General features: G+C 43.5%; 1 protein-coding gene across 2 annotated transcripts in view; it reads right to left on the reverse strand.

Moving 5' to 3' along the window:
* LOC124787994 (tetraspanin-9) overlaps nucleotides 1–17,816 on the reverse strand; it is a 538,570-nt gene that overhangs the window by 22,211 nt on the left and 498,543 nt on the right. For both annotated transcript variants that reach the window (XM_047255029.1, XM_047255028.1), the window contains 3 exons: nucleotides 15,653–15,844; nucleotides 641–820; nucleotides 377–485 (listed from right to left, as the gene is read on the reverse strand). In XM_047255029.1, the coding sequence (XP_047110985.1) occupies nucleotides 377–485; nucleotides 641–820; nucleotides 15,653–15,844 (481 nt within the window). The remainder of the gene's footprint in view (nucleotides 1–376; nucleotides 486–640; nucleotides 821–15,652; nucleotides 15,845–17,816) is intronic.

The following is a 17,816-nucleotide window of genomic DNA, read 5'->3' on the forward strand; positions in this document are numbered from 1 at the left end:
ATTTGCTCACCTTACATGGCCCCCACTTTGTACAACACCATGAATGCATCTTCAGTAGAGATTCAAATTTTGTAATGTGGGAAGTCCTCTGTCTAATTTATTTAAGCAATGAGCTATTCATGGTACATATTTAGTAACTTATGATTTTGTTGTAACCTAGGTGTAAAAAAAAATGCTGTTTCTTGCCACCACATGTATAAAAAGAAGCAAAAAATAAGTACTTAGTCAAAGAAACAGCACTGTATTCTCCAGAACCTTACTGATGTGGTGTTTCAAAGATGTTGCTTTTATGGTAAAAGTTTCACAGTAAACAAACTGTTTGAAGTAATTCCTAAGTATGAAGAGAAAAGTAATGAGGTTTTGTGGAAAGACTCACCAGTGATATTCACTTGGGGCAGGCAGCAAGAGTCAGGAACAAATTTCTCACCCCTCCATGCACCAATGTCAAACCAGTCTTCATAACCTGTCACACCACAGCAATGGAACTGTCAACAAAAAGCATTAAACCATAATCACTCACAAAAGTGTTTCACATAATAAGTTAAATCTGAAAGACTTAGAATACTTTCCTATTAGAAAAGGAAAGAAAATGGTTCATGTAAATATCTCCTTGGGCATTATTTAAGCATTACCACTGTACCTCATTGTGAATGTGGTCCCATATCTTCTCCAGGCTGTTGGGTGGTGTGCTATTGTAATGGTCACGGATTCCAATAAGTAATTCCTGCCTCAGACTGTGGCTGAGATGTTCCCGGAACACAAAAGCAAGTGTCGCAAACACAAACTCCACCACAAACATGAAGATCACCAGGCTGAAGTACTGCAAAGAAATGAACAACATTTGCATACTGCAATGTGATTTCAACATAAGGACACAGCGTATTTCAACAATAATAATCATATGCAATAAACGTAAATGAGCCGATGGTGGATTCTACTACCTCCTCAGAAATTTCCATACCATTATTGGGCTAATGACTCTGTGGGTTTCATAATATCAAATGTTAACAACATATTCATGTCCACCATGTAAAAGCAATAGCAAATATCTTTAGATGAATCACAAATAACTGATTAACAATATGTGTACCACCAGAAAAATATGTTCCTCTTTAAAAGACTGACAGGACTGCAGCAGCTGGTTCCCCACTATTCTAATTCCACCTTCCTCGCCAAGAATTTTATAGCATGCAGCCATATTCATGCTCTTTTAACACGGAAACCATTTTATGCAGCCGCTCTTTGTAGTTAAGCTTTCAAACTCAGTACCTTCCTTCCACTGCCCATTATCTCCTTTTCCTCTCACTGATTACAGTATATCCTATTGCTACTCTCTTCCCTCCCACTTACACTGTCTCCTTCCTATTTCTTTCTCACTGTCACTGTTTCCACCATACTTCAGAAGGTCTAAAATTCTAGGAGGCATCCAACTTATTTTCTCTCCTTTAGCCACCTGTTTAAAATTTCAGTCCAAAATGCGCCTTCATCTAAACCTGTGTGTTACAGTTCACTGATCTGGGATGGACCAGGCCTTCCAAACCTATGTATGGTCTCAACATATTCATTTTCACTGTCTCTTCTGTCTCCATCCATCTCTCTTTCTCTTTTAATGCATCTGTCTCTCACATATCATCAATACCTCCTCTCTCCTTAGCTCTCACTGCCATCGCCCTCATTCATCTCTGTCTGTTTCGTTGACACTTTCTCTCTCCCACCCTCACTGTCTCCTCTGTCTCTCCCTCTTGCACTGTCTCCTCTCTCTTCCATTGTCACTGTCTCTCAGCTACTCTTTTTCAGCGCAAAAAAGTGTGAATGTTTTTGCATGACAAAATTTTTGTTGAGGAAGATGGAATGAGGATTGAGGTAGATGGTTCTTCACTATTCTGCCACAGTCTTTTAAATAGGAGCATATTCCCTTCTCCTCCGAAAGGTGCGTTCTTCCACTGTTGTCATTGTTTTCCCTGCTACAACAACGTGTGCAGCCTATATAAAACGAGTCCAACAGGTCAGTAAAATTTTGACAGTTTATTTACATACTTTGACACATGCAAACAACAAGAAATATACATAATACAACGACAGAAAAAATTGTAACATAAAAAATTAATCAAGGTAGAAGAGTGAGATTTGCATAATATTAAAGTGATTAATATTGAATTATCACAGTTTAATTTAAGCTTGTGATAAGCTATTGCAAATGTGAAATGTTGGTACATTAATAACCCGTGTAGCTGCCAGAATTTTGAATGCAGGCCTGCCAACGTGCATACATCTTGTTGTACAGGTGCCAAGGATGGAGTTCCAGTCAGTTGTACTTGGTCGGTCAATAAAGGGACGATTAATACTGTTTGTGGATGATGCTGGATGGTGATGTCCCAAATGTGCTCGACTGGCGACACATCTGGTATTCAGGCAGGCCAAGGCAACATACCGACGCTACAGGGCGTCAGGTTCTGAGCTGTCTGGAAGTAATCTATTTGTTACAGTTCTTTGTGTCACTGTGGTGCCAATTGTTGCTCAGATTGCTGCTGCAGATGCAGTACGACCCACCAGGGTCGTACGCCAAACACTACGGTCTTCCATAACGTGACCGTTTGGAACCCGAACTTCTTGCGACCGTGCATTACCATGACCACCCCTGCCAGCAGTTATGTACAGTGGCTAGATACCTGCCAAGTCTTTCTGCAGTATCGCAGAATGAACATCCAGCTTCTCTTAGTCGTGTTACACGATCTTCTCCAAACTCAGCGAGATTGTTGCTAATGGCGTCTTTGCCGCCTTAATGGCATTCTTGACTAAGATCAGCTCACCATGTCCAATCTCAAAGGTAACGAACACTCACGACCATTACAGCGTATATTTCAAACGAACATGACTTCTATCCTCATAGTGGCGCTACTAGCGCCACTATTACGCGACTGGCAGGAAATTTGGATAGACATCATCTTTCAGATGCAGAAACTCGTCTACCTACTTTCGTTTACGTCGCACAGCTCCTTCTTGGTGTTGTGATCTTTTTCCGTCAGTGTATAAGGTTAACACAAAACAGTTTGTTTTACATTTTTCTGGATACTTTATTCATCAGTCGCAACTAATCAAAAACGCCCGGCTTATGATTTGTATCTTGAAAGAGTAAAAATGGTATTCGCAGTGTTACTGAATTTGTAGTCTCCAGTTTGACGTAACTTTTGGCAGTCATTTTAAATTTTTTCAGGCGTTTAAGTCACTTTCTAGCCCATTTTTCACTGCAATACTACATCGGGCAAATTTGCATAGGCGTGAAGTGCCCATTATACAGAGATAGCGCATTATAAAGTTTTATTGGTGAGAAATTGCTGACTAAAAACATAGTTTGCTGACCTCAGAACCCTTGTGATGACCCTAGAATCCTTGCCATGTGTTCACCGTGTCAGTTAAAATTACATTTACGTCTAAGAACATGTATTACGTTTCACATGTTACTTGCATAAGCTTCATAACTTTGAGTTTTGGATCTCGGTAAAGAATGATAATATTAAAACGAGTTCATCAGCTTAAGAACATGTAAAAATTTCAACGATATGCCACGAATAGAAGTTATAGAAGCGGCCATCCCCACAACTGGTATATTTCATAACCAAAAACCATGGTTTATCGAGGTTTGCTCAGAAACCGCACATGAACAAATGACACTTTTGCGAGTCGCCTAAGGCCCATCCCGTAACACACCCAATGCAAAAGAACCAGTCGATTTTCTCAATTTTTCTTGGAGGAAGTGTGTAAATTTTAAATTTCGATCGTATAGTGTAGGTTAGCCACAGTATGTCCGTACTTCCGACATATATACAATGGTCGAAAGGCCAAGGGCTATGCAAAAACTCGACTCCCTATCCAATAGAAACCGAGACATGAGCTCCTGAAAAGTCGCATATTCGAGTTCAGCTTTTAGAAACATACTGTATTTTTACGTGCATTGCCGGTTCGCCCTGGTTTCTTGCCAAAACGGCCATATTCTCTTCTTTACAAGAAGCCAGTATCTACGCCAGGGACCCTGGTCTCTAGTTCTTCAAACCACAAAGACGCAGTGAGATGATTCCAGAATGAGATTTTCACTCTGCAGCGGAGTCTGCGTTGATATGAAACTTCCTGGCAGATTAAAACTGTGTGCTCGACCGAGACTCGAACTCAGGACCTTTGCCTTTTGCGGGCAAGTGCTCTACCACCTGAGCTACCGAAGCACGACTCACGCCCGGTCCTCACAACTTTACTTCTGCCATTATCTCGTCTCCTACCTTCCAAACTTTACAGAAGCTCTCCTGCGAACCTTGCAGAACTAGCACTCCTGAAAGAAAGGATACTGCGGAGACATGGCTTAGCCACAGCCTGGGGGATGTTTCCAGAATGAGATTTTCATTCTGCAGCGGAGTGTGCGCTGATATGAAACTTCCTGCCAGATTAAAACTGTGTGCTCTACCAAGAGCACTTGCCTACGAAAGGCAAAGGTCCCGAGTTTGAGTCTCGGTCGGGCACACAGTTTTAATCTGCCAGGAAGTTTCATGTTAGCGCACACTCCGCTGCAGAGTGAAAATCTCATTCTGGAAACATCCCCCAGGCTGTGGCTAAGCCATGTCTCCGCAGTATCCTTTCTTTCAGGAGTGCTAGTTCTGCAAGGTTCGCAGGAGAGCTTCTGTAAAGTTTGGAAGGTAGGAGACGAGATACTTTTACGCAGTGAGATGTTTATTAGATGTGAATCGTTAAGTACACTGTCGTCTCTCAATGTCACAGCTCTAAGGAGGGAACATACTGCAGAGATTGGAGTAGGTACACCGTTATGGAACTTCAGTGAACCTTCTCTGGGCAACAGTGCATCAAAGCACTCAAGAAAATGAATACCAATATCTGGATAAAAGCTTGCTTAACCCCGATTTCGATGTATCTGATTACATCCCAAACTTTAAGTGAGGGTATGTCACACTTGGATAATGAGTGGAAATAAACATGATTATACAAATGCCGCCAATACTATAATATGGAAAATTCAGTCAGAACTGCAATTAGCCTTTGGGGGTGGCGGGGGGGGGAGGGGGGGGCATCCATGACAAAACTCTTCCATCTGGTGTTCAAGATGTATGAGACAGGTGAAATACCATCTGACTTCCAAAGAAAGCAGGTGTTGACAGATATGAATATTACCTAACTACCAATTTAATTAGTCATGGTAGCAAAATGCCAACACCCATTATTTACAGACGAATGGAAAAACTGGTAGATGCCCAGCTCGAGAAAGATCAGTTTGTATTCCGGAGAAATGCAGGAATATGCGAAGCAATACTAACCATACGACTTCTCTTACAACACAGGTTAAAGAAAAGGAAATTACGTTTATATCATTTTTGACAATGTCGACTAGAGTACTCTCTTTGAAATTCTGAAGATAGCAGGGTAGAATTCAGAGAGTAGGTCACGTCGTCCATAAACAGCCGTTTTCAGTCTATCCCAGGCATGTTCGACAGGGTTCGTATGTCTGGAGAACATGCTGGCCACTCTAGTCGGGTGATGTCGTTATCCTGAAGGAAGTCATTCACAAGATGTGCACGATGGGAGCTCGAATTGTCGTCCATGAAGACGAATGCCTCGCCAATATGCTGCCGATATGATTGCACTACCGGTCGGAGGATGGTATTTACGTATCGTGCAGCCGTTATGGCGCCTTCCATGACCGTTAGCGGCCTGCGTCGGCCCCACATAATGCCACCCCAAAACAGCACGGAACCTCCACCTTGCTGCACTCGCTGGACGGTGTATCTAACGCGTTCAGCCTGACAGGGTTTCCTCCAAACACGTCTCCGACGATTGTCTGACGTCGGGAGTGAAATTGCGCGCCATTCAGCCTATTGCGCACAATTTGAGTCGTAACACGATGTCCTGTGACTGCATGAAAAGCATTATTCACCATGGTGGCATTGATGTCAGCGTTCCTCCGAGCCACAATCCGTAGGTAGCGGTCATCCACTGCAGTAGTAGATCTTGGGCGGCATGAGCGAGACATGTCATCGACAGTTCCTGTCTCCCTGTATCTCCTCCATGTCCGAACAACATCACTTCTGTTCATTCCGAGACGCCTGGACACTTCCCTTGTTGAGGGTCCTTCCTGGCACAAAGTAACAATGCGGACGCGATCGAACCGCGATATTGACAGTCTAGGCATGGTTGAACTACAGACAACACGAGCCGTGTACCTCCTTCCTGGTGGAGTGACTGGAACTGATCGGCTGTCGGACCACCACCGTCTAATAGGCACTGCTCATACATGGTTGTTTACATCTTTGGGCAGGTTTAGTGACATCTCTGAACAGTCAAAGGGACTGTGTCTGTGATACAATACTCACAGTCAAAATGGTTCAAATGGCTCTGAGCACTATGGGACTTAAGATCTGTGGTCATAAGTCCCCTAGAACTTAGAACTACTTAAACCTAACTAACCTAAGGACATCACACACATCCATGCCCGAGGTAGGATTCGAACCTGCGACCGTAGCAGTCGCGCGGTTCCGGACTGAGCGCCTAGAACCGCTAGACCACCGCGGCCTGCTACCCACAGTCAACGTCTGTCTTCAGGAGTTCTGGGAACAGAGGTGATGCAATACTTTTTTTGATGTGTGTAAATTCACAGTGAAACCTGACTAGAAGAAGGGATCGGTTGGTAGGACATATTCTGGGACATCAAGGGATCACCAATTTAGTACTGGAGGGAACTATGCAATGGGTAAAAATCGTAGAGGGAGACCAAGAGATGAATACAGCAAGCAGATACACAAAAATGTAGGTTGAAATTGTTGTTCAGAGACGGCTTGCACACGAAAGGAAAGCTTGGAGAGCTGCATCAGACCACAACAACAACAGTTTAACATTGTCGCGTTCGTTGGGGATGAATCCAAAGATCTGTCACGAAAAACTCAAATACCCTCACACACAGGGTCTGTACCCAGCAAGAGCGGGTATGAGGAATCGATAGAAAAAAAGATTGGGCTCTCTGTTTCACCGCTTTTCTATGAAGGTTCGCATCTGTCTTGAATTTATGTCAGCGTAAAAATGCAGTGTGGCGAAGGAGCAGGCGAGATTTCCCGCGAGCAGTAAGAAAACCAACCGAACATAAAATGTGCAGCGTTTGCTATTGCCAGTGAAATTCTCATTGCAGTCTTCCACGTTATGCCAGCATTGCCTAAAATGTGGATTAACAGGATAATAGACTGACACTTCTAGGCAAAGCAGAAGCAGAGTTACGCGTTCTGGCCCCTCGGTGGGCCAACCGGACCCGACCGATCGCCGTGTGATCCTCTGCCAGTGGAGTCATGAGATGCTGTATATAGGGCTATGTGATCAGCCATACCGCAGTTCCGGTCGTCGTCGGGTTTCTAGACCTTGGAACCGCTACTTATCGCTCGAGTAGCTCCTCAGTTGGCCATACGAGGCCGAGTGCACCCTCAGCCAATTCTATAGCGGTCCCAGAATTCTGCAATAAATAAAAATCTGAACTTAAGATTCCAGCAGCGGTGAGACAAGCGGCGGTTTTCGAGTTATTCAAGAACAACATTAAAATGTGACCTTTAAATGCCCTCCCCCCCATCACTTCCTGCCATTCGGTAAGGATTTTTAGTATTTTTCTCGTGGCACTCTATCCTGCCCAGCACAAATTTTGCTACTACACAGGTTTTTTCCCCACTGGTTTGATGCGGCCCGCCCCACGAATTCCTTTCCTGTGCCAACCTCTTCATCTCAGAGTAGCACTTGCAACCTACGTCCTCAATTATTTGCTGGATGTATTCCAATCTCTGTCTTCCTCTACAGCTCCCTCCGGTACCATGGAAGTCATTCCCTCGTGTCTTAACAGATGTCCTATCATCCCCTCCCTTCACCTCATCAGTGTTTTCCACATATTCCTTTCCTCTCCGATTCTGCGCAGAACCTCCTCATTCCTTACATCAGTCCACCTGATTTCCAACATTCAGCCGTAGCACCACATCTCAAATGCTTCGATTCTATTCTGTTCCGGTTTTCCCACAGTCCATGTTTCATTACCATACAATGCTGTGTTACAGACGTACGTTCTCAGAAATTTCTTTCTCAGAGTAAGGCCTACGCTTGATACTAGTAGATTTCTCTTGGCCAGAAATGCCGTTTTTTGCTAGGATTAGTCTTCTTTTGATGTCCTCCATGCTCCGTCCGTCACTGGTTATTTTGCTGCCTAGGTGGCAGGATTCGTTAACTTCATCTACTTCTTGACTATCAATCCTGATGTCAAGTTTCTCGCTGTTCTCATTTCTGCTACTTCTCAGTTACTTTCGTCTTTCTTCGATTTACTCTCAATTCATATTCTGTGCTCATTAGATTGTTCATTCGTTTCAGCATATCATGTAATTCTTCTTCACTTTCACTCAGTATAGCAATGTCATTAGCGAATCGTATCATTGATATCCTTTCACTTTGAATTTTAATTCTACTCCCTGAAGCTTTCTTTTATTTCGATTGTCAAGAGCTTTTCCAGATCGACAAATATTATGAACTGTCTTGATATTTCTTTAATCTTGCTTTCATTATCACCCGCAACGTCAGAATTGCATCTCTGGTTCCTTTACCTTTTCTAAAGCGAAACTAATCATCACATAACACATCCTCAATTTACTTTTCCAGTCTTCTGTAAATTATTCTTATCAGCAACTTGGATGCATGAGCTGTCAGGCTGACTGTGTGATAATTCTCGCACTTATCAGCTCTTGCAGTCTTCGGACTTGCGTGGATGAAATTTTTGCGAAAGTCAAATGGTATGCCGTCAGACTCACACATTCCACACACCAACGTAAATATTCGTTTTGTTGCCGCTTCTCGCGATCATTGTAAAAATTCTGATGAAATGTTATCTATCCATTCTGCCTTATTTGATATTACGTCCTGCAAAGCTCTCTTAAATTCTGATTCTCATACTGGATCCTCTAACTCTTCAAAATCGACTCCTGTTTCTTCTTCTTCTATCACATCAGACAAATCTTCCCCCTCATAGAGGCCTTCAATGTACTCTTTCCACCTATCCGCTCTCTCCTCTGCATTTAATAGTGGAATACCCGTTGCACTCATAATGTTATCACTTTTGCTTTTAATGTCACCGAGGGTTGCGTTTGACTTTCCTGTATGTTGAGTCAGTCTTTCCGACAGTCAGGTCTTTTTCGATTTCTTCACTTTTTCATGCAGTCGTTTCGCCTTAGTTTCGCTGCGCTTTCTATTTATTTCATTCCTCAGCGACTTTTATTTCTGTATTCCTGAATTTCCCTGAACATTTTTGTAGTTCCTTCTTTCATTGATCTACTTAAGTATTTCTTCTGTTACCCATGGTTTCTTCGCGGTTACCTTCTTTGTATCTATGTTTTTCTTTCCAACTTCTATGATTTCTCTTTTTAGAGATGTCCATTCCTCTTCAACTGTACTGCCTACTGAGCTGTTTCTTATTGCAGTATCTATAGCCTTAGAGACCTTCAAACGTGTCTCGTCATCTCGTAGTACTTCTGTAGCCGACCGATGTGGGCGAGCGGTTCTAGGCGCTTCAGTCTGGAACTCTGCGACCGCTACGGTCGCAGGTTCGAATTCTACGTCGGGCATGGATGTGTGTGATGTCCTTAGGTTAGTTAGGTTTAAGTAGTTCTAAGTTCTAGGGGACTGATAACCTCAGATGTTAAGTCCCACAGTGCTCAAAGCCATTTGAACCATTTGAAGTACTTCTGTATCCCACTTCTTTGCGTATTGATTCTTCCGGATTAATCTCTCTAATTCTTAAGGGTATTTTCGTTCTGTCTTAGCAACTACAAAAAGGCGTGACTTTTTTCACCTGACGTGTTTCGCTTTATTGAGGTAAAGCATCATCAGTGGTCCGTAATTAAGTTATTTACATTTTGATTTGCTTTTAGATCAAAAAACAATTCGTTAAGAATAAATTGATTTGTACTTACGGTGATTTTCGGTTGATTTCTCGCTTACATCTGGAAAAGCCGTCTGCTAACATATAGTTCCTTTTCTGCGTTAGGCACTGATAATTTTGGTCTAATTTTTAGATGTTCTGCAGCACTATGCATTTCTTATGTTTCTCACAACACACGTTTATGCGTACCACTGTATTCCGTTTGTTTTTGTACTTGAAGTATGAGTTGTGGTTTGTGTTTTGTAGTATTGCCAACATAACCTTTACCGACTGAGATGTCGCAGTGGTTAGCATATTGGACTCGCATTCGGGAGGACGGCGGTTCAATCCCGCGCCCGGCCATCCACCTTAATTTAGGTTTTCCGTGATTTCCCTAAATCGCTTAAGGTAAATGCCGAGATGGTTCCTTTGAAAGAGCACGGCCGATTTCTTTCCCCATCCTTACCTAATCCGATGAGACCGATGTCCTCGTTGTTTGGTCTCCTCCCCCGAACAACCCAACCCCAACATAACCTTTCCACTACTTTGTCTTTGACCTACAATATGTTTTTATTTTTTATTTTTATTAATTAGATTATTGTATGTGTGTAATTCTATTTAATTATGGTTCTGTGTATTTACGTACTGTATAAGAGTAGAGAAGGAATAGCGATGGACGGATTTTTTTTAGGGGAGGAGGGAAACCATAATGAGAGGACATAAGTATATAGCAGTGTGATGTGAGTGTGAGTTAGAGGAGAAGGTGAGGAGCGAGATGTGAAATGAAACTGCGAGGGGGGTGGGGGGGGAGAGGTTGTGGGAGAGTGGGAGGGGGTGAAGGATGGAAGAGGCTCGTTTCTTTTTCGTATAATTTCATCAGGAGTCTGGTTTCCAATATTTATTTGGGCGTTGAGCAACTGTTTATTTTGAGTTAATGTTTTTGTACGTGGAAATTTTTTTGGAAAGGGAGGAGGTGTCTATTTTTACTGTTTTTTTATGATATTCACGTCGTTTTCAATATTGATTGGCCTATGGTATTCCTGTTTAAGATGATCCGCAAATGTTGAATGATTTGTAGCGTATTTAAATGCTCTGATGTGTTCAAATGGCTCTGAGCACTATGGGACTTAACTTCTGTGGTCATCAGTCCCCTAGAACTTAGAACTACTTAAACCTAACTAACCTAAGGACATCACACACATCCATGCCCGAGGCAGGATTCGAACCTGCGACCGTAGCAGTCGCGCGGCTCCGGACTGAGCGCCTTAACCGCGAGACCACCGCGGCCGGCGCTCTGATGTGTTCTTTATATCTTGTGTCGAATGTCCCGCCAGGCATCCCAACGTATATCTTTTCGCAATCTCTGCAACTGAGCTGATAGATTCCACATATACAATAACTGATGAAATTACATGAAGAAAAGAGCCTTTACAATCTTTTCACCCCCTCCTCCTCTCCCACAACCTCCCGCCCCTCCATCACAGTTTCATTTCACTTCTCGCTTCTCACCTTCTCTAACCCACTCTCCGTCACACTGCTACATAATTGTGTCCACTCATCATGGTTTCCCCCTCCCCTTAAAAAAAGAATTCTTCCATCGCTATTCCTTCTCTACTCTTATGCAGTACGTAAATACACAGAAACATAATTAAATACAATTACACACACACACACACATTCCACGTCTTTAAATATGTCTGCTTGCGTCTGTATACGTGTGGATGGATATATATATGTGTGTGTGTGTGTGTGTGTGTGTGTGTGTGTGTGTGTGTGTGTGTGTGTGTGTGTGTGCGCGCGCGAGTGTATAACCGTCCCTTTTTCCCCCTAAGGTAAGTCTTTCCGCTCCCGGGATTGGAATGACTCCTTACCCTCTCCCTTAAAACCCACATCCTTTCGTCTTTCCCTCTCCTTCCCTCTTTCCTGATGAGGCAACAGTTTGTTGCGAAAGCTTGAATTTTGTGTGTATGTTTGTGTGTCTATCGACGTGCCAGCGCTTTCGTTTGGTAAGTCACATCATCTTTGTTTATATATATATATATATATATATATATATATATATATATATATATATATATATATATAATTGAAAAAAATAAAAAAATGTTGTAGGTCAACATGATGGTAACACTAAAAACACAAACCACAACACATACTTGATGTACAAAAACAAACAGAATGCAGTGGTGTGCATAGAAGTGTGTTGTGAAAAACATAAGAAATGCATAGCGCTGCAGAACATCTACAAATTAGACCAAAATTATCAATATCTAATGCAGAAAAACAACGAAGTGCTAGCACACGGCATTTCCTGATGTAAGCGAGAAATCAACTGAAAATCACCGTACGTACAAATCAAGTTATTCTTCAACAAACTGTTTTTCGATCTAAAAGCAAATTAAAATGAAAATAACTAGAGACCACTGGTGATGCTTTACCCCAATAAAGCGAAACGCGTCTGGTGAAAAAGAAAAAAAAAAAAATCACGCATTTTTGTAGTTGCAACGACAGAACAAAAATACCCTCAAGAATTATAAAGCAACTACGGACACTATGGCCACACAAATGAAGAATTTAATTTCCTTAACTTCAGCCTACTCTTCATTACTACTACATTGTGATCTGAGTCTATATCTGCTCCTGGGTACGCTTTACAATTCTGTATCTGATTTCGGAATATCTGTATGACCATGGTGTAATCTGTCTGAAATCTTCCCGTATCACCCGGTCTTTCCGAAGCATACCACCTCCTCGTGTGATTCTTGAACAGAGTATTTGCTATTACTAGCTGAAATTTATCACGAAAGTGATTGAGTCTTTTCCTCTGTCATTCCTTGTCCCAAGCCCATATTCTCCTGTGACCTTTTCTTCTACTCCTTCCTCAATAACTGCGTTCCAGCCGCCCCCCCCCCTCCCCCCGCCCATGACGATAAGATTTTCAATTCCCTTTAAGTAATGCATTATACTTTCAATATCCTTTATACTTTCTTCAGCTTACGAAGTCGGTATGATGCATACCTGAACTATCGTTGTCGATGTTGGTTTGCTGTCGATTCTGACAAGAACAACCATATCACTACACTGTAACACATTCTTTGCCCTACCGCGGTGGCCGTGCGGTTCTAGGCGCTCCAGTCCGGAGCCGCGCTGCTGCTGCGGTAGCAGGTTCGAATCCTGCCTCGGGCATGGGTGTGTGTGATGTCCTTAGGTTAGTTAGGTTTAAGTGGTTCTAAGTTCTAGGGGACTGATGACCATAGCAGTTGAGTCCCATAGTGCTCAGACATTTGAACATTTGAATCCTATTCCCGTTGTACCATTTTCTGCTGCTGTTGATGTTATCCTATAGTCATCTGACCAGAAATCCTTGTCCTCTTTCCATTTCGCTTCACTCACCCTATTGTATCTAGATTGAGCCTCTGCATTTCCCTTTTCAGATTTTCTAGCTTCCCTACCACATTCAAACTTTTGACATTCCAACCCCGACACGTAGAACGTTATCCTTTCGTTGATTATTGAATCTTTTTCTCATGGTCACCTCCCCCTTGGCAGCGCCTTCCGGAAGATCCGAATGGGGGACTATTTCGGGATATTTTGCCAATGGAGATATCGTCGTGACACTTTTTCGATTACAGGGGACATGTCCTGTGATACACGTTATGTGTCTTTAAAGCTGTGGTTTCCATTGCCTTCTGAATCCTCATGCCGTTGATCATTGCTGATTCTTCCGCCTTTAGCAGCAGTTTTGCACCCCAAGGACAAGTGAGTACGCTAAACCGTCCTCTTTGACAAGGCCGCTGACTTGTTATGTCGGAAGCCTTCGGCCACCAGCGCTGTGTATTAATCCAAATTTAAACGGTGGCAGGTTTCGAACCCAACCATGAGGACATTTTGATTACCAATCAGAGACTCTTTTTTTAATGTGATTTTGTTCATTACATTTTTTCGTGGCGAACGTCGCATGACACCCGTTGAAGTTCGTTGTTGATCCATTCACTCAGTTTTTTTTTTTTTTTTTTTTTTTTTTTAATTGCAGTGGCCAGCTAACGCTCTGACCGAACACGCTGAGCTACCGTGCCGGCACCACCTCTAGACCACGGGTGCAACCGTGGTCGTAACAGCGTAATTTAATTGTGTCTGTTCGATAACTGTTGTAATAGTACCCTTTGGAGGGGGCGTGAAGTGGCCTAGTTTAGCACTTTTTTCCCAGTCGCCCAGGTAGCTCTGTTGAGTTTTATCTGTGCTGCCGATTCAAGAAAGCGATCACAAAATATTTTCGATTTTGAAAGAATGAAACAAGAAGCGACTCACTTCTGGTTGGGGGTTGGGTTGTTTGGGGGAGGAGACCAGGCAGCGAGGTCATCGGTCTCATCGGATTAAGGAAAGACGGGGAAGGAAGTCGGCCGTGTCCTTTCAAAGGAACCATCCCGGAATTTGCCTTCAGCGATTTAGGGAAATCACGGGAAACCTAAATCAGGATGGCCGGACGCGTGATTGAACCGTCGTCCAGTGTGCTAACCACTGCGCCACGTCTCTCGGTTCACTTCTCGTGTGAGTGTATTACTGTAAGGACGCAGACTAGGTGCTTGGAGGAATAAATTTGATACGCTAAATAGCTGACACGGGTGTTTTAATTGAATCATCGTATTACTACCGGGAGATGAGGGAATTTTCAGTTGACACTGCTTTCTTGAGAACTTTTAACAACCCGCCACTATTTCCTGGAAGGATAAACGGTGTTTCTGTTTCCTGGGAGTGCCGTACGGGGATGTTAATCGTCGCGACGTTCTCACATCATAGATATTCTATCTCTATGGTTGCACTGGGCACCACTACATCTGTGTGATTCCTTCGACAGTCGGGTGCTTTCCTGAGAAAGAAAACGGTGGATATTGTCGGATGCTCGGCTTAGTAAATTAATGTGACAAGTATGCCCAGAACAGTTCATCATAATTGTTTTCTGTTTTTATGTGAAGCAAAATTTAATCTAAAAAGGTAATTTCAGGTGTAGGTGTAACTTTACTTCATTTGTATAAAACTGTTTTCTTTAGGCACACAGCAGATGGCACTTTCTGACAGTATGGTCGCTGGCACGCTAGACAGAGATGGCGCAAGCCTGTTGTCACCTGTGCGGAAACGAATTCTCGTTCTTAGCACTGAGCTAGTTCACGCTTGTGTTTCGAAGGGGCGTCCGACATACTCTGCTGTTGCCTGCTGAGCTTCATCCATTAGAAATGGTCATCTTAGTTGTTTATGCTCAGTTATTCTAGTCAGATACTACTGAGCTGAAGAATTGTTGGTAATACTGGCACAATATCTTAATACAGCCGTCTGCAGACTGACTAGCTATTGGCTTAACCGTCTTGCTGTTAAACTGCGTCTCCCCTACCATGTCGTGGGCACACGCAGCTGTACTCCCACAATTACCACTACCGCTGCCCCCTGCCCTACCACCCGTCTGCACAGGTACGGGCCAAGTTACTTTGTGCGCACTGTACTGCCAGAAAATGTCCGGCACAACAAATTTCAAAAAGAAATCTTTCTCTACTGATGTCGACTCTTTGTCACAAAAAATAAGTTACTGCGTTTCGTGTGAGCTGCAGAGTACCGTGTGTATGAAACAAAAATACTCTGTTATAGTCGTCGAGAGTGAAATTCTCACTGGCGGTCGAGCACAATCCCGCTGTGCTGCTGGGCGCGCCCTCCTACCTCGTCACAGCGGCTGCTTACCGTGATGAGCATGCAGCGGCTCTGGAACCAGGCGCCGCAGCAGCCGAAGAAGGCGATGACGAAGACGATGACACCTGCGGCGATGAGCATGCTGTCGGCGCTGACGGCCGCGTACTGCGGCAGCAGCGTCGTGTAGCCCTCGTACGCCAGCCGCAGCCAGATGCCCACGCCCAGCAGCCCGCACCCCGACAGCTGCAACATTCGTGCACTGCCTTAGAAGACACTTAACACGGCGCTGATGATGATAACGGATTAGTTTGGGTGCACAACAGCAAGGTACGAGGAGTGTTTTTTAAGTACGTACCGTTTTGAAATTAAAAAAAGACGTGCTAAGATATCTCAACAATTTTATTTTTACATGAAAGCCTGAACCTTAATCTACTTTTCTACATAATTTCCGTCAATATTGAGGCACTTGTCAAAGTTGTACCAGTTTTTGAATACCCTCCTCATAGAAGTCTGGCGCGTGACTTGTTAACCACTGCATCACCACTGTTTTGACTTCGTCATCGTCTTGAAGACGCTGACCGCCCAGGTGTTTCTTCAAGTGCAGAAACAGTTGGTAGTGTCTGGGCGCAAGATCGGGGCTGTACGGAGGATGATTTAGAGTTTTCCATCGAAAATATGTGATGAGATCTTTGGTCTGATTCGGCACACGCGGACGGGCATTGTCTTGCAGCAAAACTATGCCCTTGCTCAACTTCAATGGACTGTTGCTTTGATTCTGGTGTGACGTAGGGCACCCGTGTTTCATCGCCCGTAAAGATTTGGCTTAAGAAATCGTCACCGTCGTTGTAGTACCGCTCAAGGAAAGTCAATGCACTGTCTAACGTTTGCTTTTGTGCACATCCGTCAACATTTTCGGTACCCAACGTGCGCACAATTTTCGGTAATTCAAGTGCTGGGTCACAATGCCATACAGAACACTACGAGAAACATTAGGAAAGTCATCCCGCAAGGAGGAAATCGTAAAGCGTCTGTTTTCTCTCACCTTATTGTCCACTTCCTGCACCAAACTTTCATTAACGACCGAAGGACGTCCACTCCGTTGTTCATCATGCACATTTGTGTGGCCATCTTTAAATGCTCTCACCCACTTTCTTACCATTCCATCACACAATGTTTTCCCCGTAAACTGCACAGATCTCACGATGAATATCGATCGCTTTCAGGCCTTTAGCACTAAGAAATGTTGTAACAGCCCGCACTTCACAGTCGGCAGGACTCACGATTATCGGAGGCATCTTAAACACTCGGTACACAATGTAAAACAACGAAGAATCAGACTGTAATGGAGTCAGTGCGTAGATTAAGGTACAGGCTTTCATGTAAAAATAAAATTGAGATATCTTAGCACGTCTTTTTTAATTTCAAAACGGTACTTAGTTAAAAAACACGACTCGTATTTAGCACCCAACTGAAACTGGATGAGACTAGTGTGGATGAAAATGGCAGACTAATAAAACTTCAACATGACTTAAAATTGAAAATCTCATTAAAACATGTACCAAGTGTCAAACATTTTATTTAAGTCTTCTGTCTTTTTATACATCCGAGATTGCGACGCCTTTATCAACGCTATCGAAAACATTAGTACACCTGGAAAGACGACGTCGATTTTCATCCGATGACGGCAAATATCACCTGGGATGTACTTAGAATGGTTTCAGCATCGTCCGCCAATAGATAGTGTACTTGCATAGCTACCAGAGCGCCCTCTGTCTACCTTCTAATAGTGAATTCATACAGTCATTGAAGTCTCAATGTGGTGTATATGTGTAAAGCAAGCAGACAACCATGACGCAGGGACGCACTCGTGCTTCCCATAGCCAAGTCAGCGAGTTTGAAAGGCGTCCAATTGTGGCTTTCCAAGCGACGGGATGGTCCTTTCGGAGAATTGTCACCCAAGTTGGGTGTGCTGCGAGAGTTGTGCAACGATGCTGGTAACAGTAATATCAGAACATTTGTCACACCCTTTCTCGATCTCCACGCAGCATAAACTCCCACCAGGATCGTCCTATATTGTAAGGGCAACAGTGATAGATAGTACAGCTACTACAGCACAGGGAAGAGGTCTTGCGAGACCAGACGTGTCAGCACGGACTGCTGCAAGCCGGCTATTAGCAGTGGGACTACGGGCACGCACAGCTCTAGCCCGTCTTCC

Source organism: Schistocerca piceifrons, chromosome 3, assembly GCF_021461385.2.
Source record: "Schistocerca piceifrons isolate TAMUIC-IGC-003096 chromosome 3, iqSchPice1.1, whole genome shotgun sequence".
Taxonomy (NCBI): Eukaryota; Metazoa; Arthropoda; class Insecta; order Orthoptera; family Acrididae; genus Schistocerca; species Schistocerca piceifrons.